At 44.9% G+C, this 27,325-nt stretch overlaps 1 protein-coding gene across 7 annotated transcripts in view; it reads left to right on the top strand.

Moving 5' to 3' along the window:
- The window catches only part of DGCR2 (DiGeorge syndrome critical region gene 2), a 67,203-nt gene that overhangs the window by 16,826 nt on the left and 23,052 nt on the right, over positions 1-27,325 (top strand). For 5 of the 7 annotated variants that reach the window (XM_016187157.2, XM_007520770.3, XM_016187156.2 and 2 more), the window contains 2 exons: positions 23,290-23,415; positions 25,873-26,083. In XM_016187157.2, the coding sequence (XP_016042643.1) occupies positions 23,290-23,415; positions 25,873-26,083 (337 nt within the window). Of the gene's footprint in view, positions 1-20,517; positions 20,634-20,667; positions 20,829-23,289; positions 23,416-25,872; positions 26,084-27,325 lie in introns of those variants that run through there. The other 2 variants (XM_060195001.1, XM_060195017.1) reach the window with 2 other exon arrangements.

The raw sequence follows: 27,325 nt of genomic DNA, 5'->3' as shown, positions 1-27,325 counted from the left end.
TGACTCCCCTGTAGGTGGGGAGCCGGGAGCTCGAACCGGGATCCTTATGCGGGTCATTATGCTTTGTGCCATGTGCGCTTAGCCCGCTGCGATACTGCCCAACTCCTAAATATTATTTTATTTAATTATTATTGGGTAAACACAGAGAAATTGAGAGGGAAGGGAGATAGACACCTGCAACCCTGCTTCACCGATAGTGAAGCTTTCCCCTGCAGGTGGGGACCAGGGGCTTGAACCTGGGTCTTTGTGCTCTGTAATGTGAGCACTTAATCAGGTGTGCCACTGCCTGGGCCCTTAGTCACACTTTAAAAAAAATTTTTTTTTTACTTATAAAAATGGGTTGAGATTTCTTTTTTTTATTTGCATTTTTAAAAAATATTTATTTATTGGATAAGAACAGCCAGAAATCAAGAGGAAAGGGGATGATAGAGAGGGAGACACCTGCAGCACTGCTTCACCACTTGCAAAGCTTTCCCTCTGCAGGTGGGGACCGGGAGCTCGGACCTGCATCCTTGCGCATTGTAATACATGCGCTCAACCAGGTGTGCCACCACCCGGCCCCTTGGGTTGAGATTTCTGTGAGAGTCATTGAGATTAGACTTGCCTTGCTTACCCTCCCTTGCTCAGTTACTAGAAACCTCCTCAGTGCTTTTCTTCTGGGGATGCATGGACTCCTCAAAAAATTTGCACACTTAGGGAGTTGGGCATATTTGCATAACCATTATGCTATCTAAACCCACCCTATAGCTATTCTTTTAAAATACACTAAAAATAGGGAGTCGGGTGGTAGCGCAGCGGGTTAAGCGCACATGGTGCAAAGCGCAAGGACCAGCGTAGGGATCCCAGTTCGAGCCCCCAGCTCCCCACCTGCAGGGGGAGTCCCGTCACAGGCGGTGAAGCAGGTCTGCAGGTGTCTGTCTTTTTCTCCCCCTCTCTGTCTTCCTGTCCTCTCTCCATTTTTCTCTGTCCTATCTAACAACGATATCAATAACAATAATAACTACAATAATGAAAAACAAGGGCAACAAAAGGGAAAATAAATAAATATAAAAAAATTAAAAAATATATGCACACTTTGCAGAAAGCCAAAATCATTGAGACTTTGCCTCATTTCTGCCCCAACACCCTCAGGAGTGGCAGTGTTCATTATATCTCTGGTCCTCAGTTTGGGTTAGGGTGGGAAGTATGTTGTAGATTTGTCCCTAAGAGCAAGGTGTGTCTTACTCTAGCTGGAGAATTACAGACCCAAACTCTTTGGCCTGACATTCAAATTTTTTCACAGTTTGGCTTTGTTGTGCTAAACTGATGCCTCACTATTTACTTACTCATTAGTGGCTCAGTTCAGCTTAGTTGGACTCGTTTCTGGGCCCACCCACTTAGGCTTTCTGCACCACATATTTTGTTTATGCCTTTTGATTTTTCTGGACTCCCATCATTCTGTTACTGTGTGGATTGTCTTCCAAGGATTGACTCAGATGGCAGTTCAGAGGTTGTCTCTGGGCCTTATCGCGTTAGGCTTACTTCTACCAGCACCTCAACTGCTGTTAATTCTCACATTATGTATATCCAAGCGTGATCTTTCTTCCAGACTGTGGCCTCTGAGATCAGAAGATCTGTTTTCTCCTTCAGAGAACCTGGCCTATGATGGGAATCTTTATCATCATTCAGTAAATGAAAGGAGTGTAGTAATTCCTGTAGGTCAGGTACCTCAGCACTAATGATTGGCTCTAACCAGGAGGCTCAGGTGGGAAGTGTCAAATAGAAGATGATACTTGAACCTGGGGTGTGACAGGGGTTCTAACATAAGACACAGAGATGGTTTGACCAGATTGTAGTTGTAAAGATAGCTTTTCCTAATCCTAATCCTAATGATGGTTTGTAGTTACCCCTTAAGCGTGTCCTGTGATTGGATTGTGCATGTCTCTGGTTGGTCTGACTTTCCAGACAAGAGGTTTAATGCTGGAGTTGGGCGGTAGCACAGTGGGTTAAGTGCACATGGCACAAAGCGCAAGGACCAGTTGGGGTGAAGCAGGTCTGCAGGCGTCTCTCTGTCTCTCTTCCTCTCTATCTCCCCCTTCTCTCTCAATTTTCTCTGTCTCTATCCAATAACAAAATAATAATAATAATGATAATAATAATAAAAAGTTCGAATGTTGGCAACTGGCCAAGAACCTTTGGGACAGCCCTGTGTTTGGGACCTACCTGATCATTGCTTGAGTCACGGACCAGAGAGTGAACTTTGAAGTGCTTGGAGTGCAGATGCTCATTGCTGGCTCTGACCTATGATCAAGTCTGGGAGCTCCCCTGTTCTGACTCATGGGGTGTGCCTTTATGGACAGCCTCTGAACAAAGAACCAAATGGTTCTGAATTTGCTAAGCTGGAAGCATTTATTTGCCTTGCTGCCCTGTTTTTACTAACCGTCCTACTGTAAATTCTGTAGATAGTGCTGATCACTCATGCTTCAGCTGTTCATCTGTCCACATGCTGTGGACTTATTGGAACCAGGGACTGTACCAGATTTTTCTTTAGCTCATATTATCCAGCACAAAGGCAATCTTTGCTCATTGCTTGTTTGTTGACTTGATGTTCTCTAGGCTGCTGTATTTCCTCCCTGGACAGAAACAGTCTGTCCTAAAGGAAGCCAGAATTCTGAGTGGATAGAATGCTGTAGCACCCAAGCATGGAGGGGATGACATGGAAGTGTGTGCTTTGAGATGAGAGAAGACTTAGACCCTGTGGGGCCATGTGACTCCCTCCTGTGACTTTCCTTGACTCCTGTTATTGTGCCCATCTTGTGTGCCATGGTATGATGCAGGAGGCATAAGCAGCTTGATTGACTTTTCTTAAAACCGGGATTTTTGAGAAATTTAAGTTGTTAAAATTTGTGTGTGTGTTCTGAATAACTACTGAAATTTTGTCATATTTGTTTTTAGTTTTATTTTTAGTGTATTTTTTTAGACTTTTTGTAAATCTTTTTTATTGTAATTATAGTTTTTTCCCTTTTTTAAGTATTTTTAAAAAATTATTTATTTATTCCCTTTTGTTGCCCTTGTTGTTTTTTTTTGTTGTTGTTATTGATGTCATTGTTGGCTAGGACAGAGAGACATGGAGAGAAGAAGGGAAGACAGAGGGGGAAAGAAAGACACACCTGCAGGCCTGTTTCCCTATTTTTAGTGTATTTTAAAAGAATAGCTATAGGGTGGGGGTAGATAGCATAATGGTTATGCAAAGAGATGCTCATGCCTGAGACTCCAAAGTCTCAGGTTCAGTCTCCTGCACCACCATAAACCAGAGCTGAGCAGTATTCTGAGGAAAAAAAAAAAAAAAACTATAGTTTGGGTCTTTTTGGAATAAATTATTATTATTATTTAAGATTTATCTATTCATGAGAAATGATGGGAGGAGAGAGAGAAAGAACCAGATAGCACTTTGACACATGTGCTGCGGGGCATTGAATTCAGGACCTCATCCTTGAGAGTCCAGTGCTTGAGAGTCCAACTGTGCCATCTCCTGGTCGACTAAGTTTTTTTTTTTTAATACTTATTTGATAGGACAGAGAAACATTGAGAGGGGGAGCTAGAGTCGGAGAGAGAGAGAGAGATAGGGGGAGAGGGAGAGGGAGAGATACCTGTAGCACTGCTTCACCACTCATGAAACTTCTCACCTATAGGTGAGAACTGGGGGCTTGAACTCAGATTATTTATTTAACCTCCAGGATTATTCCTGGGGCTTGGTGCCTGCACTACGAATCCACTGCTCCCATTTTATTGTCCTTGTTGTTGCCATTGCTGCTGCTGTTGTTGGATAGGATAGAGAGAAATCTAGAGAGGAGGGAAAGACAGAGGGGGAGAGAAAGATAGACATTTGCAGACCTGCTTCACTGCTTGTGAAGAGACCCTCCTGCAGGTGAGGAGGTGGGGGCTTGAACCAGGATCCCTACACTGATTCCTGTGCCTTGAGCTGTGTGCGCTTAACCTGCTGCACTACTGCCCGGCCCCCTTATACTCAGATTCTTGCACTTGGTAAGGAGTACACTAAAACAGGTGCGCCACCAGCCAGCCCCCATGTCTTTTTTTTTTTTTTTTAAAGATTTTATTTAGTTATTAATGAGAGAGAGACAGAGAGAACTAGAGCATCAATCTGGTATATGCACAACCAGAGGTTGAACTCATGCTTGAGAGTCCGACACTTATTCCTCTGCATCACCTCCCACTGAACTAGGTAGGTCTTTATTAACACTCCCACCCATCAACAGTGACAACAAAAGCCTCGTGTACTGGAAGAGAGTGCAGAGAGGGCCTTCATGTTGAAGCACCTTCGAGGCCTTCATATATGTGGGGAGAGTTTAAACTTGTGAGAAACCTTAGCCATACGTCATCAGGTTGATTTTGAACATGGAATTCTGTACTTCTGGAGTGACCATAAAAGAGTATTTCACTGTCTTGCTAAAGTCTACTAAAAGTACAGCAGAAGAATCTAAGATCGGGGCAGGGGTAGGTAGCATAATGATTATGCAAAGAGACTCTCATGCCTGAGGTTCCAAAGTCCCAGGTTCAATCCCCTGTGTCATCATAAGCTAGAGCTGAACAGTGCTCTGGTAAAATAATAATCATTAAAAAAAAAAAAAAAAGAACCTAAGAGCAGGGCTGGGTGGTGGTGCACCTGGTTGAGCACACATGTTACAGTGCACAAGGACCTGGGTTTGAGCCCCCAGTACCCACCTGCAGGGGGAAAGTGTCACAAGTGGTGAAGCAGGGGTGCAGGTGTCTCTCTATCTCCCCTAGATTCCCTCTACATTCTGACTGTCTCTATCCAATAAATAAGGATAAAAAGGAAAAAGATTCTAAGAGCTATAAAATCATAGGGACAAAGATAATGTGAAAAGTAGTTAAGTAGAGCTGGGGAGATAGCATAATGACTATGCAGAAAGCCTGTCTGAAGCACCAAAAGCCCCAGGTCCAATCCCTGGCAGCACCGTAAACCAGAGCAGAGGAGGGCACTGGTAACAAGAAAACAAATAGCAACAAACCAAGGAGCTCAATAATTTTAGCATGTTTTTGGAAAGTAGAAAATGGGTGGAATGCTTGTTAATCTTTGCATTCAGAACTGTTCCCTGCCTCTCAGGGGCTGGAAGACTGGAACTCTAAAACAAACCCTCCCTACCCTTGGCTTCTCGATGCCCATGAGACCAGTCCCAGGAAACTTAGAAGGACTGGAAGGAGATAGACTCTGTCTGCAGGCATTGTGTAATGGGCTTAGACAAGGGCATGCTTGCTGTGGCTTCCACCTCCCCTAGCTGCCAGACTATGAGACTGAAAAGCAGCTGTGAGAGACAGCTGCGCTCTCTGTGGTTTCAGCTGTGGATGCTAAGAGAAGCTTCTGACTCTTCGTGCAGCTTCAGAGCTAAAATTGTCAATGAGAGTGACCTGCATACTTTTTTTTTTGTCTCATATTCTGGCCTTTTCAGTTGACTGGAAAGCGCCTAGTTCCTGTATTAAGCCTGGTATATGCTTTAATATACCTAGCATCATTTCTATTTTTCTGACTAGATTATCTCTGATGTGAGAACTAACAAATACTATGTAAAGCAAGATATTTTAATTGATTTATGGAATGAGAGAAGAAGAGGAGAACTGGAGCACCACTTTGGCACATACAATGCTGGGATCAGATTTAGGACCTAATACTTTTTAAAAATGTATTTTATTTATTTATTTATTCATTCCCTTTTGTTGCCCTTGATATTTTATTGTTGTAGCTATTCATGTCGTCATTGTTGGATAGGACAGAGAGAAATGGAGAGAGGAGGGGGAAGGCGGGGAGAGAAAGAGACACCTGCAGATCTGCTTCACTGCTTGTGAAAGGACTCCCCTGTGTGTGGGGGGGGTCCTTGAACTCGGATCTTTCAGCGCCACTTGCGGTTAATGCTCTGCGCTACCGCCCTACTCCCAGAACTTAATACTTTAAAAAATTTTTTTTATAAAGGTCTTTATTTTGACAGAATTAATCAAGCAGGAGCCAGACAGAGGCACAGTTGTATGTATAATATATATAATTCCCTTTTGTTGCCCTTGTTTTATTGTTGTAGTTATTGTTGTTATTAATGTCGTTGTTGGATAGGACAGAGAGAAATGGAGAGAGGAGGGGAAGACAGAGAGGAGGAGAGAAAGATAGACACCTGCAGATCTGCTTCACCTCCTGAGAAGCGACTCCCCTGCAGGTGGAGAGCCGGGTGCTCAAACCGGGATCCTTACGCCGGTCCTTGAGCTTTGAGACGTGCGCTTAACCCGCTGCCCTACTGCCAGACTCCCCACTTAATACTTTATAAGCCTAAAGCTCAAGATGACTAGGGGTCGGGAGATAATTCACCTGGTGAAGTGCACACACTTCTGCTGCGTGTGAAGCATTATGAACGTGGAAGCACCGTGGTTGACATCAGGGATGTTCCACAGATGGTAGAGTGGTGTCTCTCCCTGAAATAATGAAGGGGTGGGCCTCCCTATTGCTGTTGCATAAAGCCTTGGATTCATTCCCTGGTACTTAACCTTGTTTAGGCTTGTTTTACAATTATCTTAGAGAAACACAAATTCGCCAGTTGGATAGAAGAGCTGCCAGAAACTGGTTCAAAAAACTCTTAATATATGATGAAAATGGGATTACATATCACTGGACAAAGGATAGTGTTATGATAGGGAAAAAAAAAGGGGGCCCAGGCAGTGGTGCACCTGGTTAAGTGCACACACTGCAGTGCACAAGGACCCAGGTTCAAGCCCCTGGTCCCCATCTGCAGGGGGAAGGCTTCATGAGTGGTGAAGCAGGGCTGCAGATGTCTGTCTGTCTCTCTATATATCTCCCTTTCCCCTCTCAATTTCTGTCTGTCTGTCTAATAATAAATTAATAAAAATATTTTTAAAAAAGAAAAAAATGAAATAGAGTAGACAGTATTAGACTCTCAAGCATGAAGTTCTGACATTATGTATATGATGCTCTGGTTCTCTGTTTCCTATCTTTCTGTCTGTCTCTGTCTCTCCTGTCTGTCTTCTTTCTCTGGATAAATAAACATACCTATAAGAAAAAGAATGAGGGCTGTGGAGACAGCATAATAGCTCTGCAGAAGACTCATACCTGAGGCACCAAAAGTTCCAGGTTCAACCCCCAAACACCACCATAAGCCAGAGTTAAGCAGGGCTCTGGTATCTCCCTCCCTTCCTCTTTCCTTCCCTCCCTTCCTCTTTCCCTCCCTCCCTCCCTCCCTCCCTCCCTCCCTCCCTCCCTCCTTCCCTCCCTCCCCCCTTTCTTTCTGATTTGTTATTAAAATAAATAAAAATAATTTAAAAAATGAAATCAGATCTAATGTATGACATACAAAAAAATCACTTTCAGCTCTCTCTCTGCAGAGGTAGGCCTGCCAACATGTGAGTAGATGGCTCCCTCCACCCCCCCCCCCCATGGCCCACGTGTACTTCAATATATGGGTGGTCTCAATTTTCCTCAATAAAGTTTAAAAAAGAACAATAATTTTTAGGTAAAAAGCTTCTAGAAGACAACATAGGAGAGCATCTTTATGAACTTGATGTGTAATTCCATTGCACCTGGGCCTACTTTTTCATTCTTTTGATTTCAAACATATATTTGGGGTAGAGGTAGAGAGATACCACAGCACCTTTCCAAGATCTGTGGAATTTCCCTCAGTGCTATGATGTTCCTCCATAGTCTGGGATTTGAACCTGGGCCCTCACACTCAGTGGCAAACATCCTGTCTACTATAGCCTGGCTCCCTGAAGCTTGTTCTTTCCTGGCACCAATGCCTTGTGCATATGTGATCCACCACTTCTAGGCCAATGTTTTATTTTTATTTTTTATTTATTTATTTTTTATTTCATATATAGAGAGAAAGAACCAGAGACATTCCTTGTCACTGCTCCATCTGTGGAGTTTCCCCAGGTGCTGATCTGCTTCCATATAGTTCTGGGGTTTGAACACAGGGCTTTATGTCTGGTAAGTGCACAGTCTACCTGGTGAGCTATCTCCTGGCCTCTATAATTTTTTTTTTTAAAGTAAATAATGTCAATTCTAAAATTAAAATGACCAAATTTATCAGATTAAAACTAAGGCCTGTCCTTTATCAGAAAACACCAATAAAGATTGTGAACAAAGTGGGAAGATATTTGTAACACTTACATCCTGTAAATGATTATAATCCAACATGTATATAAAGAAGGCCTAAAGGGGCTGGTGGCGGGGTGCACCTGGTTAAGTGCACACACTATAGTGCGCAAGGACCCAGGTTCACGGCTCCGGTCCCCACTTGCAGGGGAAAAGCTTCACAAGTGGTAAAGCAGGACTGTAGGTATCTCTCTGTCTCTTTCTCTCTCTATCTCCTCCCCTTTCGATTTCTGACAGTCTATCCAATAAATAAAGATAATTTAAAAATTAATTTTAAAAAGGCCTTTAGATGGATAAAAGACATTTTACAGAAAAAATAGCAAGAATGGTACATAGGAAGATACTCCATTTTAATAGTATTTTAAGTCTACAGTGAAATACCATTTTACAAATATTTAGATTGTTAGCAAAAATTAAGGCATCTGACAAACTGATGTCTAAGAGACTATGATTTGAAAATCTTGTCTGCTTCTATTGGGAAGAAAACATTGATTGACCCACTTTGGAAGATAGGCACTTTGGTGTAAAGCCATAATTTTCATATTTCCATTCTACCAAACAGGGTTTTCTTTAGGGGAAACTAGAGAAATTAGTGCTGTTTGTACTAATAAATATCTTGGGAACATTCCAAATGTCTGTGCTCACATGGTTGGGTATTAGGTTCATGCAGCAACATGGATGATTCTTAAAACTAGGATGTAGGTAGTCACAAGGAGTTGCCAAGAAGTTCACATAGCACCACAAAGACCAAGCAAACTGACTGTTATTTACAGTAAATGTGTATGTGTGGTACACTTAAATAAGAAAAGGGTCAAAACAGCAACATCCCAAATTTGGACTCTTGGTTCTTCCCTGTTAAGGAGACAGAGATATAACAGTAGGGGAAGCAAACGTGTAAGTCTAAGCCTATAGCTGGTGCTTTAAAATCCTAGGTATAATTGAGGTGGGTGTTCACCTAATATTTTATTAGACTTTATGTCTTACATAGGTGTTACATAAACTGTACTTCTTTGGAATATTTCAGATAGCTGATAATCTTTTATTGCTAGTTTGCTAAGAAAAGCCAGTAGGAGGGTACTGCAGAGTGACCTCATATAGCAGAGAAGGTCCACCCATGGACCTGCTTGAGAGAGAGAACAACGAGTGAGTGGGCCTGTTTGCCTAGAATACTCCACAAAGGCCTGAAGGCTCTTAGAACCGAGGACTGTGAGCATCTGGCATGGGAATGGATGGGGCTTGGTGGAACTTTCACTACCCTACTTCCATCTTCACTCAGCATAACTAGATGACTCTCTGTTACCAACAAGAAAGAGCTTTATTTTCTAGACATAAACTGTTCAAATATGAAGTCATGAGGCTGGGTGGTGGCACACCTGATTGAGCGCACAGGTTATAGTGCTTAAGGACCTGGGTTTGAGGTCCTGGCCCCCACCTGCAGAGGGAAAGCTTCACATGTGGTGAAGCAGGGCTGTAGATGTCTCTCTGTCTTTCTCCCTATCACCCTCTTCTCTCTCTCTCTTTTTTTTTAAATTTATTTTTTTTTATTTATTCCCTTTTGTTGCCCTTGTTGTTTTATTGTTGTAGTTATTGTTGTCATTGTTGTTGGATAGGACAGAGAGAAATGGAGAGGGGAGGGGGAAGACAGAGAGAGGGAGAGAAAGATAGACACCTGCAGACCTGTTTCACTGCTTGTGAAGCGGCACCCCTGCAGGTGGGGAGCCAGGGCTTGAACCAGGATCCTTATGCGGGTCCTTGTGCTTAGCGCCACCTGCGCTTAACCCGCTGTGCTACAGCCTGACTCCCACTCTTCTCTCTTGATTTCTGGCTGTCTCTATCCAAATAAATAAATAAAGATAATTAAAAATAATTTTTTTTTCAAATTTGAGGTCATGGCCATTGAACACTTGAAACATGGGCAGTTCTGAGTGAAGCTGTGCTCCAAATGTAAAATACAAGTTAAAAGTAAAAAAACTTAATACCAAAAAAAAAAAGAAGAGAGAAAAATGCCTCAACAATATTTATACATTGATTATGTATTAAAATGATGCTTGAGAGTTCAGTGCTTTATCCACAGTGTTAGTATTTTGAATGTTTCAGGTTCAATTGTTGAAAGTAACTCCATCTCTTGTCAAAGTATGACTTGCATTATATACTTTAAAAAGATTTATTAATGGGGGGAATCTTAGTATCACTTTGCCACGTGGGGGGGGGGGTTGGTGATGCCAGGGACAGATTCCAAACATCATGCTTGAGAATCCACTGCTTTATCTATTCTGCCACCTTCCAGGCTGCTAGTGAAGCAAGAATCCTTAACAATATATTACAGATAAAATTTAATAACATATTAAAAAGGTTATATATTATGACCAAATGTATTTGCTTTTGGAATGCAAGCATGACTCAGCAAACTGAAACCAATCAGGTAATATACCACTGACAGAACTGGAGTGGGGGGGGGTTCATTTTAGTGCAGGAAAAGCACTTAGCGTAATTAAACATTTCTTTTATAATCAAATCACTCGCTCTTCTAAACTAGAAATAGAAGTCCAAGGCACCACTGTAAGCCAGAGCTGAGCAGTGGTACACTTGGCTAAGCATACATGCTACCATTTTTTTAATATTTATTTTATTTATTCCCTTTTGTTGCCCTTGTTGTTTTATTATTGTAGTTATATTGTTGTCATTGTTGTTGGATAGGACAGAGAGAAATGGAGAGAGGAGGAGGTAGACAGAGAGGGGGAGAGAAAGATAGACACCAGCATACTTGTTTCACCACTTGTGAAGTGACTCACCTGCAGGTGGGGAGCCAGGGCTCGAACCGGGATCCTTATGCCGGTCCTTGTGCCGGTCCTTGTGCTTTGCGCCACCTGCGCTTAACCCGCTGCGCTACAGCCCGACTCCTAACATGCTACCATTCTTAAGAACTGAGGTTCAGGGGGCCAGGCATTAGCGCAGCGGGTTAAGCGCACATGGCGCAAAGCGCAAGGACCCGCATAGGGATCCTGGTTCGAGCCCCCGGTTCCCCACCTGCAGGGGAGTCGCTTTAGAAGCGGTGAAGCAGGTCTGCAGGTATCTTATCTTTCTCTCCCCCTCTCTCCATTTCTCTCTGTCCTATCCAACAGTGACGACAACAACAATAACTACAACAACAATAAACAACAAGGGCAACAAAGGGGAATAAATGGCCTCTAGGAGGAGTGGATTTGTAGTGCAGGAACCAAGCCCCAGTGAAAACCCTGGAGGCACCAAAAAATAAAAACACTGAGGTTCAAGCCCCTACCCTCCACCTACAGTAGGGAAGCTTCATGAGTGATGAAGCAAGTAAGCAGGTGTCTCTCTGTCTCTCTTCCTCTCAACACCCCCCCTCAATTTCTGTCTGTCCTATGAAAGGAAAAAAATGGTGATGGGGAAAGGTGGGTGCATTGTGCAGGTACTGACTCTGATGGCAATTAAAAAAAAAGATTGAAATTTTTTTCTCTAAGTTCAGGAACATGACAAGAATTCTACTTTTTTAATATTTTTTTATTTTCCCTTTTGTTGCCCTTTTTTTTTTTTTTAATTGTTGTAGTTATTGTTGTTGTTATTAATGTCGTTGTTGTTAGACAGGACAGAGAGAAATGAAGAGAGGAGGGGAAGACAGAGGGGGGAAAGATAAACACCTCCAGACGTGCTTCACCACCTGTGAAGTGACTCTCCTGCAGGTGGGGAGCCGGGGGTTGGAACCGGGATCCTTATGCCGGTCCTTGCGCTTTGCGCCACAGGAGCTTAACCCACTGCGCTACTGCCTGATTCCCGAATTCTACTACTACTAATAATAAACTTTGTATTGGAAATTCTAACTAGAATAACTAGACTAAAAAAGACATGAGTGTGACCTGGGAGGTGGTGCAGTGTAGAGTGTTAGACTTGTAAGCCCAAAGTTCTGAGTTCACTCCTTGGCATTGCATATACTAGAGTTATGCTCTGTTCACTCTTCTCTCTTTAATTCTTTATTCATTTTTGGGGTAGAGACAGAAACAGAAGGGGGAGATGGAGAGAGAGAGAGAGAGAGAGGGAGGGGGGGGGAGAGGCTTGCAGCCCTGCTTCACCATTCATGAAGCATTCTCCCTGATGTGAGGAACAGGGCCTTGAACCTGGGTCCTTGCACATTGTGTTCAACAAGGCATGCCACCACCCCTGCTCTGTTTTCTCTCTCATGAATTAAATTAAAAAAAATTTTAATCCCCAAAGTATGGGGGAGATAGCATAATGGTTACACAAAGACTGATGCCTGAAGCTATGAAGTGGTTAGAAAAGGAGTTTTTAAACTACCCTCAAGAATGGGACTAGTCCACTTATGAGAGGCGAAAGTTTGCTCTCTTCTGGGGAAAAATATGTAAAATTGTCTCTGTTTATGGGTGACATGGTTTTGCATATAAAAAACCCTAACAATTACATATACCTACCACCAGTGTTAGAACTAACTACATAAATAAGAAGAAAGAAAAACTTGAGGGCTTAAAGCCTTGTCCTTGTGCATGGCAAAGTGTCCTACCTAGAAAATTCTTAAAGATCAGAGTTGTAGTCTAGGGCCAAGAGATATAGCACACTCTGCAGGGTGAACTATTTATCATGCACGAGGACCTGGGTTCGAGGACCTGGGTTCAAGCCCCTGGCCCCACGTGGAAGCAATATGCACAGCACCAGGGAAAACATGAATGGTAGAGCAATACTGTGGTGTGTCTCCTTTCTCTCTCACTGTCTCTGTCTGAATCTTTGTTTTTTAATATTTATTTATTTATTCATTCCCTTTTGTTGCCATTGTTGTTTTATTGTTGTAGTTATTATTGTTGTTGTTATTGATGTCATTGGTGTTGAATAGGACAGAGAGAAATGGAGAGAGGAGGGGAAGACAGAGAGGGGGGAGAGAAAGACAGACACCTGCAGACCTGCTTCACCGCCTGTGAAGCGACTCCCTTGCAGGTGGGGAGCCGGGGGCTTGAACCGGGATCCTTAGGATGGTCCTTGCGCTTTGTGCCACATGCGCTACCGCCCGACTCCCTCTGTCGGAATCTTTTGATTAAGTTTTTTTTTCTTTATAAATTAAAGGAAGGAGTCTTATCAGTGAGATAGAATTGTGCAGGAACCCTGACCCCCCCAAAAAAACCAAAAAAGCTATAAAACTCACATGTCCAGAAGTAAGTCTGCAACACTAGGGGACCTACTTTCCCATCTGTAAAAATTTCCCGTTCCCCCGTTTCAGTAGCAGGTCAGTCATGCTGACTTCTTGCTTCACATTTCCTTCCATGGGTAATATTGCTTTGACTTTGGCTGCTGGAGGTGCTGGGGGGATAGCTGTGGAGTGGAGGGCACCAACACTAGCCCATTTTCTCCACCTGCGCTTAACCCACTATGTTACTGCCTGACCCCACTAGCCCATTTTCAAGATGCCTAACTTATGGTTAGGCTAGGTAGGCCCTTGGACTTAGCCATCTGGGTAAGGGGCAGTTGCTGAATGGAAAAGGAAAGCCCAGGAAAGTGTGACCTTTCATTGAGGGGATCCAGATGAAACCCTCTCCCTCATTTTGTTCACTGCATCTTTCCTACGTCTTGGGTAGCGTCTGGCATCTTGAGACTGAAAGAGGGCTAGAGGGAAGGGAAGATACTTCAGGGTGTATGAAATCGGTGCTAGGACTGACTGCACAAGGATCAGTTCACATTCCCACCCACTGGCCCTGAGGGGGAACTGCTGTTTGCAGATCCCAGAGAAAGTTCTTTCTTTATGGTCAAAGGTTTGCCAGGTGTTCCTCCTGAACTTTGCTTCTGCCTCTACCCAGCTGCCTCCACCTCCAGGCTCTCTCCCTGGAGACCTTTTTGAACTTTTTTTTTTTACCTCCAGGATTAGTGTTGGGGATTGATGCCTGCACTATGAATCCATCACTCCTGGCAGCTGTTTTTCCTTTTTTTTTGGATAGGACAGAGAAATTGAGAGAGGAAGGGGAGATAAAGAGGGAGATACCTGCAGACCTGCTTCACCACTTGTTTTTTTTTAAAATATTTATTTATTCTCTTTTATTGTTTTATTGTTGTTACTGTTGTGTTGTCGTTGTTGGATAGAACAGAGAGAAATGGAGAGAGGAGGGGAAGACAAGAGAGGGGGAGAAAGATAGACACCTGCAGACCTGCTTTACCACTTGTTTTTAAAAAATATTTATTCCCTTTTATTGCCCTTGTTTTATTGTTGTTATTGATGTGTCATCGTTGTTGGATAGGACAGAGAGAAGTGGAGAGAGGAGGAGAAGACAGAGAGGGAGAGAAAGATAGACACCTGCAGACCTGCTTCACCGCTTGTGAAATGACTCCCCTGCAGGTGGGGAGCTGGGAGCTTGAACTGGGATTGTTGCTCCAGTCCTTGCGCTTTGCGCCATGTACGCTTTACCTGCTGCGCTACAGCTCGACTCCCCTGCTTCACCACTTGTGAAGCATTCCTCCCTGCAGGTGTGGAGCCTTGAGTTGGTCCTTGTGCTTTGTACATGTGCACTTAACTGGTGTACCACCAGCTGCCACTCCTTCCCACCCCTGACCTTTTTCAGAATCTTCTCCCTGGCCAAGACCTCCCTCCCTTTACTGTAGGCTCTGTGGAACTGCCATGCAGTGTGCACTGAGTAAATGGTTGGCGAGTGACAGATTTGGGGCCATTGGGTGAGAGAAATGGTGGGGAAGAGAAAGACTCAGAATTGCCACTTACAACCTGCTGAGCACAAATAACTACATCACCACATAGCTTTGGAGTTGCTCTCCTGACTTTCCCTGGCTACCCCCCTCCACCCTAGGCTGCAGATGGCTTAACTCCCACAGCCAGCACCCAGGGTCCCTGGCATTTAGCTAACCAAGCCAGTAGTCTTCCCTTTCTGGCCACCCTCTGCTCTAGATTCCTCTGACAGATGGTTTAGCCTGCCAGATGCCAGGTACCATTGCTGTCTGGAGAAGAGACCCAGACAGTGAAATCCCAAGTCTCGCTCATTGGAAGGGAGACAGCAAAGTTAGGTGAAGGAAAACATGTTCTAGCCACATATGAGCTTGTCCTCAAGCCATTGCCAGCTATGCCTACCTCTGATTGTGCTCAAGGCCCTTCTGGTCCCTCCGTCCTTATTTCGCTCCAAGGTCTTTCACCCCCAGCAGCCCAGCATGTGTCTTCATGTTTCTCCTGCATGTCTCCAAGCTAGAAGATGCTTCCCTGCACTGCCCTTGTCAAAGTTGCCTGCTTCCTCCTGGTAGCAGTGGTATTCAGTCCTAGAAGGTGAGCTCCACTGTTCCCAGGGGTTAGCTATTTGAAGAGCACAGCTGCAACAGCAACAGTGAGGTTGGTGGGGAGGTCTGACAGGGCCTTCAATTCCTTCCTTCCTTCCTTCCTTCCTTCCTTCCTTCCTTCCTTCCTTCCTTCCTTCCTTCCTTTTTTTAAAAAAAAAATTATTTATTCCCCTTTGTTGCCATTGTTGTTTTATTGTTGTAGTTATTGTTGTTATTTATGTGTCGTTGTTGTTGGATAGGACAGAGAGAAATGGAGAGAGGAGGGGAAGACAGAGAGGGAGATAAACAGCTGCAGACCTGATTCACCGTTTGTGAAGTGATTTCCCTGCAGGTGGGGAGCCAGGGCCCGAACCAGGATCCTTACACCAGTCTTTGCACTTTTTTTTTTAACTACAACTTTTTTAAATTAATGTTTTACATTCGACAGTAAATTCAGTAGTTTGTACATGCATAACATTTCCCAGTTTTCCATAACAATACAACCTCCACTAGATCATCTGTCATCCTTTTTGGACCTGTATTCTCCCCCTCACCCATTCCAGAATCTTTCACTTTGGTGCAATACACCAATTCCAGTTCGGGTTCTACTTGTGTTTTCTCTTCTGATTTTGTTTTTCAACTTCTGCCTGAGAGTGAGATCATCCATATTCATCCTTCTGTTTCTGACTTATTTCACTTAACATGAATTTTTCAAGGTCCATCCAAGATTGGCTGAAAATGGTGAAGTCACCATTTTTCATAGCTGAGTAGTATTTCCATTGTGTATATATACCACAATTTGCTCAGCCACTCATCTGTTGTTGGACACCTGGGTTGCTTCCAGGTTTTGGCTATTACAAATTGTGCTGCTAAGAACATATGTGTACACAGATCTTTTTGGATGGGTGTGTTGGGTTCCTTAGGATATATCCCCAGGAGGGGAATTGCAGGGTCATAAGGTAGGTCCATTTCTAGCCTTCTGAGAGTTCGCCAGACTGTTCTCCACAGAGGTGGTCCTTGCGCTTTGTGCCACCTGCGTTTTACGCACTGTGCTACTGCCCGACTTCCTTTTCCTTCCATCTTTCCCTTCCTTCCTCCCCCCTTCCTTCTTTCCCTCCCTCCCTCCCTCCCTCCTTTTTTCCTTTTTTTTTTCCTTTCTTCCTCCCTCCTCCCTTCCTTCCTTTCTCTCTCTCTCTCTCTCTCCAGGGTTATCACTGGAGCTCGGAGCTATCACTGTGAACCCACTGCTCCTGGTGGCTATTTTTTCCATTTTATTACATAAGACAGAAATTGAGAGGGGAGGGGGAGATAGGGAGAGAGAGAGAGAGAGAGAGAGAGAGAGACTGACTTGCAGTCCTATTTCACCACTTGTGAAGTGTCCCCCCTGCAGGTAGGGAGTGGCGGTATGTAGCTTGAACCTGTGTCCTTGCACTTCATACTATGTGCACTTAACTGGGTGCACCACAGCTTGGCCCCCCAGATTACTATATATATATATATATATATATGAGTCTGGTAGTGCAGTGGGATAAGCGCACATGGCGTGAAGCACATGGACCGGCGTAAGGATCCTGGTTCAAGCCCCCGACTCCCCACCTGTAGGGGAGTCCCTTCACAGGTGGTGAAGCAAGCCTGCAGGTGTTTATCTTTATCTGACTCTTTGTCTTCCCCTCCCCTCTCCATTTCTCCCTGTCCTAATGATGATGATATTAATAACTACAACAACTAAAAATAAACAAGGGCAACAAAAGGGAAAATAAATATAAAATTTAAAAAATATATATTTATTTATTAATGAGAAGGATAGAAGGAGAGAGAACCAGACAGCACTCTGGTACATGTGCTGCTGGAGATTGAACTCAAGATGTCATGCTTGAGAGTCCAATGCTTTGTCCACTGCACCACCTCCTGGACCACATCGTGTACCCCCCCCCCCCATTACATTTCCATGGCACTCTTTGCCTTGTGTTGAGCTTACCTTTGACATCGGTAGCAGATGTTGTAACTTAAGTGTGATTGGCAATCAAATGTGCCTGATCCCCATCAAATGAACAAGAAACTATGCCAATTCCCTTTATAGACTATTCAGTGGGAGCAAGAACCAAAGCTGTTTAGCACTTGTGACTTGCCTGGCATCTTAGGAAATGATGAACACAGATGTTGCTGTGTAAGTGTTCAGTGTAACCCTATGGAAGTGAAAAAAATGCAGACAGCCTCAACTTTGATCCAACAGGGGGTTCTGGTTATTAAAAAAATTTAGTCATAGAACATTCTGCAGGCATTAAAACTAATGTGCTGGGGCTGGAGAGACAGCATAATGGTTATGCAAAAGGCTCTTATGCTTGAGGCCTCAGGTTCAACCCTAAGCACCACCATAAGTCAGAGCTGAGCAGTGCTCTGGTCTCTCTCTTTCTCTCTGTATATCACTTTCATTAAAAACAAACAAATGTGGTCTGGGAGGTGGCACAGTGGATAAAGCATTGGACTCTCAAGCGTGAGGTCCTGAGTTCAATCCCTGGCAGTACATGTACCAGAGTGATGTCTGGCTCTATCTCTCTCCTCCTATATTTCTCATTAATAAATAAATAAATTCTTTAAAAACAAACAAAAGTAATGTGCTTAGGCCTTTATAAGAATATGGGGTTGTGGATGTGAGGGCGATCTGGCTGCGACATCTGTCACCCCATTGATCGCCAGGGTTGATTCGGCTGATCTGGCTGACTAGGCGGGTGTCCCCTTCCCTCACCGCTCCATGTGTGTCCCTCCCGAAGCTGCATGCTCGGTCGAAGAGGACGGCCTTCCCCGAATAGAGACGGACTGGTCTTCGGTCGAGGGTATATGAGTAGCTGTTCTCCCCTGCTAGAACCTCCAAACAAGCTCTCAAGAATATGGGGTTGCTGGGAGATAGCTCACATGGTAGATCACACACTATATGCAAGGACTCAGGTTCAAGCCCCCAGCACCACATGGGTGTACCATGCACAAGAGAAGCTTCCTGTACAGTGCAGTAGTTCTGTGGTTTCTCTCTTCTCTCTGTGTGTAATTAAAAGGAAAAGAGTTCAAAGAACAAAGCCCAAATGGCAAGCAAACAGAGAATATGGATCTGCTGGGAAAATGACTGAACTGGTACAGCATCGGGACTGTCTCATGTCTTGAGGTTCCCTCCCTGACACTTCTCCCTCTCTTGCCTCATGTGAAAGTCTCTCCAATATATAATAAGCAAAAATAAATATTTTAAAATATGGAAAGCACTAAACTTAAGATTAAATCATGAATAGAGTGTTTGAAATGATCCCAAGATATTTGTTGCTTAGGCTTCACTGCTCCAAACTGACTTTTTCAGGTAGAGAGAGAGAGAGAGAGAGAGAGGACAAGACACCACAGCACCAACTTCCCCAGTGAGGTGGGGTCTGGGCTTTAAGTTGGCTCATGCTCATGTAAAGCAGGAACACTTACAGGTACACTATCTTGCCAGTCCTAGTCTCCATGTTTTTAAGGATTTTATTAGAAAAAAGAGAGTGGGCAGGTGAATTGCAAAAATTGTAATGGTTTATTCTGTTTTTTCTAACTTTTGTGTTTCTCAGATTCTTCACATTCATTATTTGCCATTTTACAATCAGAAGAAATTAGAACTCTTGTTTAAAAGAAAAAATGCCAGAGGACCAGAGAGAGAGCTCACTGGTAGGATGCATGTCTTATCATGTGTGCAGCCCAGGTTCATATGGTGGCCCCCATGGCACTGGGGGGGGAGGAGCTCCAGTATTGTGTGGTATCAGACTCTCAACCTGAATGCAAAAGTGGCCCTGGAATGGTGAAATAAAGCATACATTGAGACTCAGACTCCACCAAAATAATATACATGAACGAATAAATAAATAGAACAGTGTCAAGAGTCAGTGACACACAGAGTAGAACTAGATGACTGGAGATTCTATCAAATGAGTTTGATTACAGGTCTGTAGCCTGGGGGGCCTGGTTTACAGGGGCTGTTGTGCCATGCTCCTGCCTCTTCATTTTCTGTTCCAGGCCTGAAGTTACTGAGGTCACCAGGAATGGCACCACCTAGAGACAGAGTAGACCTGCTCTCTGTTGTCCACCCTGACCTCAAACCAGGTGTCTCATACTCTGCTCCTAGACAGACTGCACAGTGAAGTGGTCCTGTAGGGATGTCCCTCTGACTTGCTTTTCTGCTTGGTTAAACCACTCTCACTTGCTTCCTATTATCCTTCCCTCACTCACTCCAAAGCTAACCGTATCAAAGTAAGGACTGCAAAAGCTGAATAAGGGCAAGTGACTGGCATAATTTAACAATGACTCTTTTTTTTAATTTTAATTTTTTTTTTATACAGTGACTCTTTAGTTAGTCACTATCAGGCCACCCTGTCAGCTGAGGCCATCGTCGGGGAGTCTTAAGATTCCCAGACAGACATGATGGGCCTAGAACTCGAATAGATCCCTCTTTCCATTGTTACTGGTCATCTCTGTCAGGAACAACACAATAGATAGACCCCATAGGACCTTGCCCTCAATGTGGATTAACAATGGCAGAGAATGTTCCATCCTCAGAAGGGAGGCTGGACAACATACTCTATCTTCCACCTGAGGAAGATGGGTTCTGAAATTGGGGCAGCTTGGAACATTCCTACTCATGACCATAGAATGTGAGCTCAGATCTACAGGAATGTAGAGGTCACATAGGCTCCTAAGCTGAATATGGGTCCAGATCAGATCAAATCGATGGGGTTTACAGTCAACAATATTTATACTCCTTTCCTATATTTGGGAGCTATTCTCTTCCTTGATCCAGCTTTCTGGTTCTTTTTCCAGCCATGACATCATCTCCCCAGACAATAACTTGGATCCACCTGCATATCAGATGTCAGGCTCAGGGTATAAAAAAAAAAAAAGCCAAAACAAAAACTAGTATAGTCATGGGCTCTTTGGATTATAACTGAAATAGGGCTACTAAGTATTTACAAAATGGAGACCCCCCCCCAACTCTTCATATGAACTACTCCTACTTTAGGTTCATGATTAATCAACTGTTTGTTTGGTTCTATATATGTTAACTCTTTTTTCAGCCACCAGGTTCCAGATGCTAACACGATGCCAGCTGGACTTCCCTGGACAGACGACCCCATCAATGAGTCCTGGAGCCCCACTTCCCCAGAACCCTGCGCTACTAGGGAAAGAGAGAGTATGGATCGACCTGTCAACACCCATGTTAAATGGAGAAGCAATTACAGAAGCCAGACCTTCCACCTTCTGCACCCCATGGTGACCCTGAGTCCATACTCCCAGAATAAAGAATAGGAAAGCTATCAGGGATGGGCTGCGGAGTTCTGGTGGTGAGAACTGTGTGGAGCTATACCGCTCTTATCCTATGGTTTTGGTCAGTGTTTCCTTTTTATAAATAAAAATAAAAAAATAAAAACAAAACAAAAAAACCCCCACTTCATCTCTCTCAGCAAAAGTCCCTTCATGCAAAAGTCTGAAGAGGTCTTCCCTCATAGGGGGCTGCAGAATACTAAAGAGTGACCATAGAAGAAATAACTACTGACAACTTACTGTTAGGCCACCATGCTCACAGTTGGAACTCTTTCTCATCTTCAGTTTCCTGTCCACACACCCAGCCTTCCAGTTAGGCCCAGAGAGTCTGTGCCAGGCAGGAATATTAGAAGCCCCAACCCTGCGGGTGTCAGAAGGTCCAAAGGCGGGTAGACAGTGGAGCAGAGGAGGGCCACACAGCAGGTCTCCTTCATGTGGACAGGCAGTTGGGGGGGGGGGTGTACCCTGGAAGGAACTGCTGAAAGATTTTCAGCATGAATGACTGATGCAGTGTCAGCAGGAGGAACCTGTTAGAAAATGTAGTGAGGGCCCTCGTGGTGGTGCACTTGGTAGAGCATACACTTTACCATGTTCAAGTCCCTGATCTCTACCATGATTTCACAAGTGGTGAAACGATGCTGCAGCTTGCCCCCCCACTCTTTCTCTCTTTCTCTCTCTCTCTCTCTCTTTTTCTTCCTTTCTTTCTTTAATTTCTTATTTATTCATGAGAAAGATAGCGGGGTTGGGGGTAGAGAAAGAAAGAACCAGACATCGCTCTGGTACATGTACTGTCTGGGATTGAACTCAGGATCTCATGGTTGAAAATCCAATTCTTTATCCACTATGCCACCTCCCAGACCACCACACTTTCTTTCAAAAGAAAAAAAGATGTGACCATCAGGATTAATGGAGTCATACAAGAACTGAGGCTCAGCAATAACCCTGGTGGCGAAGTGGGGAGGGGAGAGAAAGAAAAGAAAATGAAAATGTGGTATAGGAGCACTCTCCTAATATTAGACCGTATCGTAATAGTAATAATAATAATAAGCCTGCTCAGTGATTTATTAGTGGTTTAATAATGATTAAAAATAGTGTAAGATAATGGGTACAATTCCATATAATTCCCATCACCAGAGTTCTTTGTCCCATCCCCTCCATTGGAAGGTCCCCAACTCTTTATCCCACTGGTAATATGGACCAAAATTCTTTTTGGGGTGCAGAAGGTGGAAGGTCTGGCCACAGGTAGATCTATACTCCCAGCCTGTTTCTATCTTTCCCTAGTGGGATAGGGCTCTGGAGGGGTGAGGTTCCAGGACACATTGGTGAGGTTGTCTGCCAGGGAAGGTCAGAATGGCATGCTAAGTAGCATTTGCAACTTTGTGGCTGAAAAGCAATAAGATAGAAAGCAAATTGTTGGGAATCGGGGTGGTAGCACAGCGGGTTAAGGGCACGTGGGGTGTAAGGATCCCAGTTCCATCCCCCGGCTCCCCACCTGCAGGAGACTTGCTTCACAGGCGGTGAAGCAGGTCTGCAGGTGTCTATCTTTCTTTCCCCCTCTCTGTCTTCCCCTCCTCTCTTCATTTCTCTCTGTCCTGTCTAACAATGATGACATCAACAATAACTACAACAACAATGAAAAACAAGAAGGGCAACAAAAAGGGAAAATAAATAAATAAAAAAAAAATCTAAAAAAAAATTGTTGGGAGTCGGGCTGTAGCGCAGGTAAAGCTCAAGGACTGGTATAAGGATCCTGGTTCCCCACCTGCAGGGGAGTCGATTCACAAGTGGTGAAGTAGGTCTGCAGGTGTCTATCTTCCCCCCCCCCCCAACCGCTTTTCCCATCTCTCTCGACTTCTCTCTGTCCTATCCAACAACGACAGCAGTAACAATAATAGTAACAATAACAATGATAAACAACAAGGGCAACGAAAGGGAAAAAATGGCCTCCAGGAGCAGTGGATTCATGGTGCAGGCACCGAGCCCCAGCAATAACCCAAAAGGCAAAAAAAAAAAAAGTCATATGGGGCCCAGTGGTAATGCAGCAGGTTAAGTGCAGGTGATGGAAAGTGCAAGGACCAGTGTATAGATCTTGGTTTGAGCCCCTGGCTCCCCACCTGCAGGGGAGTTGCTTCACAGGTGATGAAGCAGGTCTGCAGGTGTCTATCTTTCTCTCCCCCTCTCTGTCCTATCCAACAACGATGATATCAATAACAATAATAATAACCAGAACAATGATAAAACAAGGACAACAAAAGGGAAAAAATAGCCTCTAGGAGCAATGAATTGCACCAAGCCCCAGCAATAACCCTGGAGGCAAAAAAAAAAAAAAAAGTCACATGTAACCTGTTTGAATGGAAACAGTAAAGCTTTATAGACTGCCCCCATACTTGTCCAACCTCTAGCCCCTCAGTGTTTAACTGTTCTGTGTTGTACCTCCTCAGCTTGTGCACCAGAGAGCTGCTCAGAACTACACATCTTGATGGTGTGTGAGCAGTGCTTACAGCTCCCTTCTGTTTTGCTTCCAGAAGTGACGGGGGAGACAAGTTCTTACCATGGGAAGGAGGCTATGGATCCGAGGCAGGGTCGAACCCGGGGCGGTGACCCGACGCACTTTCAAGCAGTGAATGTGGCTCAGCCTGTTCGATTCAGCAGTAAGTTGCAGACCTGCCCTGAGGGTGACCTGAGCCACCAGCTGGTGGCCACCCAGCTGTGTGAGGGGTGTGTCTCTTTCAGAATGATTGGGAGAGCCAGGCTATGTGGTAACTCTCCCTGGGTGACATAGCCCTTGAGTGGTGAAGCCATGATCAGCACAGGCTCTGGACCCAGGCTGGCTGTTTTAACAAATGACCACCTTTGGGGGGCTGTTCTGTGTTGCCCCTTTGTAGATGGAAAACCAGGCTGGAAGAGTTTAGCACAGCTGGGAGGGATGTGAAGGTCTTGTCTCTGTTTAATGTAAGTGACTAGTTATTTGATGAGAGTCCTGCTCTCAGGAAGCATGTTAAGATTAAAAGGGGGAGGGTGAAAGGCAACAATCCCGCAGCTGACTGCTCCATGGGCGGCATGATAATGGTGTAGGTATGATGACCTGTATCAGGCTGAGACAGGAGGAAGTGACACACAATGTCGTTCTCAAGCTAAGACGCTTGGCCTCCTCATACCTGTGTCCCTACCTCAGACCTGGAATAAGGTGGAGCCTACCTGCATGGAATGTTGGGTTGAATGACTCATTCTGGGGGTTAGGAAATAAGCCCATGCCACACCCTTACTGGGCATACCTCTGTTCCCTGAGTGGTGACTTTTGAGTACAGGTTCCAGGTCTACAGCAAAGAGCTTCCACAAGTTTCGGCCCTAGCTGATGGGTAGGTGGCACTGTTACACCAGCTGCACTGCAGTGATGCCATGGTTTGCCTCATTGACTCAGGAACCAGAGCTGCCATTTCTTCTGTAAACTCTGTACCTTTTGTTAGTAAATTAAACCCAGATGCCAGGTAATTAGAAACAGGCATTTGTCTTTAAGTTTTAATAGTTCAGGAGCCTGGCGGTGGTGCACCTGGTTAAGTGCACATAGTGCTAATCTCAGGGACCTGCATGAGGATCCGGGTTTGAGCCACCTCCCATCTGCAGGGGGCAAGCTTCACAAGTAAGTCTGCAGGTATCTCTTTCTCATTCTCTCTATCTCCCGCTCTCCTCTCAATTTCTTTCTGTCCTGTCCACCAGCAGCAGTGGATTTGAAGTGCTGGCACTGAAACCCAGCAATATAACCAAAAAAAGTTGTATTAGTTCTACAGAATGTAAATGCATTTAAAAATAGCTTTTTAAAAATAAATGACTTTTCACCTGGTTAAGCATTCACATTACAGTGCACAAGAACCCAGGCTCAAGCCCCAGGCGCCCACCTGTAGGGAAGAAGCTTCACAAGTGGTGAAGCAGGGCTGCAGGTATCTCCCCTATCTCCCCCCTAAATTTCTCTGTCTCTGTCCAATAATAAGTAAATAGAAATATTTTTTTAAAAGATAACCCACATCCACTGCATATGGATAGATACTAAAAAAATTAGTAAAAACAACTGATTTTGCTAGAAATTCTTAATCTGTGGGTAGGGGAGATAGAGTAATGGTTATGCAAAGAGTCTCTCATGCCTGGGAGTCCCAGATTCAATCAATTCCCCATACCACCACAAGCTAGAACTGAGCGGTGCTCTGGTTTAAAGAAAAGAAACAAATAAAGAAAAAGAAATTGTTAGTCTTCATTAGTGAACTCTTAGGAGATAGGGACCCCCAGCATTTGAAAATCATAGATCCTGGGCAGAAGAGATAGCATAGTAAACGTGTAAAAAGGCTTGCATGCCCAAGGCTCCAAAGCCCCAGTTTTAAATGCCGGAGCACTAAGTGCTCTGGTGAAAATTAATGAAAAGAAAGTCATAGATCATGTTGAACCAGCTGGTCATTGCTTCTTGACTTGATGGCCTAGTTGACCTGGAGAGAAGATACCTGGCTCAGCCTTTCTTGTGTAGACAGTGGCTTCAACGGCCACTTGGCTTTTAATCCATTTAACTCCCCTTCTGCCCTACATTTTGTTTTCTTACCTGCAGGTCAGGTTGGTCCCCCAGTCTCAATGTCCCTTTCGGCTCTGGTCTCCTGAGCTTCTTTCTGATTCATGGAAAAGCCAACCAGCACCTTGTAGGGAGGAGAAGTCAGCCTAAGAAGGGTTGGTTGCTAGTTAAGTGGCTTGAGAGCCAGGTGCTGGCACGTCGAGGCCACTATAGGGAGATTTCCTTCTCATTCCTCCAGGCTAGTAGTGAGCCTGTGTGGACAGTTCTGGCGTCTACCCACCAGACTAACTCAGAGAATGAAATTCACTTGACAGAACTGAGTTCAGCAGCTAGCCTTTCCTGCTTGGCTAATGCAAAGTGACAAGCTACCAAACAGCTGCATGTGTTAGGTTGAATCTCTGTGGCTACGATCCTAGCAGCATAATGTCCCTCGAGCCTTGATTTCGCCTGGCGATTTCTCACATGTGCTCTACCTAGTGCAGCATATGCCATCTTGTTTTGGAATGAGGATCCTAATTTGGGGGACAACTCCCCTTCTGTCCTTCATGTTTCCTAGGAAAGTGCCCAACAGGATGGCACCACTATGAGGGCACAGCCAGCTGCTACAGGGTCTACCCAAGTGGAGAGAACTACTGGGATGCCGCACAGACCTGCCAGCGTGTGAATGGCTCCCTTGCCACCTTCTCCACTGACCAGGAGCTGCGTTTTGTTCTGGCCCAGGAATGGGATCAACCTGAGCGGAGCTTTGCTTGGCAGGACCAGCACAAGTGAGTAGGAGTGGGACCCGGTGCCTGTTGAGCCTCTGGTGCTTCTAGGGCAAAGCAGCTGGCATCTGGGGAAGAGCAGCCTTTACCACTGGAAGTACCCAGTGAGTTTCTGGTCAATGAGGGGCCCCATGTATGATTGTGGTCCTCAGACTACCCTTGTAGCACAAGCATCTTGTAGTTCATACTATCTAGGTCTTTGTGAGTTCCTTTTGTCACCGTCACAAATCAGTTTAGTCACCTAGCCAAGCATTCTCAGACCAGATGCCCATCATTAAGTGGTGCATGACTGCTGCTTTGGGGTTCAGAGTGGGCATGGAGACAGAATAAGGCCAGCAGGATCATGCTGCCATCTTGGGTTGGTTCCCCTCTGTGGGTTTATCTGCGTCTTCTGAGCAGCAGGCAGTGCTTGGGCCTGTGTCAGGAAAGATTGTTTGGTGGGGGGTTATGGGCTGCAAGAGGGGGTTATAGCTGGGCAATTGTTCTTTCTGAGAAAGTGGCTCTTGCCAGGCTCTGATTTCTGTGGGTGAGCACATGACCACAGGCAGAGCTGACTGTGGCATGCCCAGCTTTCAAGCCAGGCCACCTGGCTCTGGCCCTTAGACTCAGCAGCACAAGGAGAAAGTGTGGAAACCATGGTATTCCCCAGACTCAGCACAGGAGGAGCCTATGGTGTGCTGCTCCCCACACACTGTGAAGGCTGCCAGATGGCGGCTGCTTCCTCCTTGTGAGAGTGTTGGCTGCCATTCTGTCTCAAGAGCTTGATGAGCTGTGTCAGGTGGAGTAAGGGCTGGGTCTGGACTCCACAGATGTAGCCCATAGTGTAGACATATTAGACTCTGTTTCTTGCCTTCTGCAACTACAAAGTGAGAAAAATGACTCCTCAGTCACAGGGTTGCTGTGATTCCACAGAGAAATGAGAGGACATAGACCACGGGTCATGGAAGCACCCTGCCACCTCTGGGTAGGTCTTGCTTGGCAGGGGGCTGGAGGGGCACAGTGGCATCACGTCAGGGCTCCCACAGTGGTTGTGCTGTGCTGATAGGCAGCTCCAGGATTGTTGGGGTGGTTGCGGGGGAAGAGCACACTCTCAGGTGTTTGTGGCAGGGAGCCAGGTGAATGTGTCTGCCCCCCTATGCTGTGAGGAATATGCTCAGGAGCACTCTCTAGGTCTGCAGAGGCCTGCTTGGAGTGAGACGCCTGCAGGAGGCCTTGCACAGCAGTGTGTGTGTGTGTGTGTGTGTG

This window comes from Erinaceus europaeus, chromosome 1 (assembly GCF_950295315.1).
Source record: "Erinaceus europaeus chromosome 1, mEriEur2.1, whole genome shotgun sequence".
NCBI classification, from domain to species: domain Eukaryota; kingdom Metazoa; phylum Chordata; class Mammalia; order Eulipotyphla; family Erinaceidae; genus Erinaceus; species Erinaceus europaeus.
Note: the sequence above shows the minus strand (reverse complement) of the source record. Positions and strands in the feature narration are given on the sequence as shown.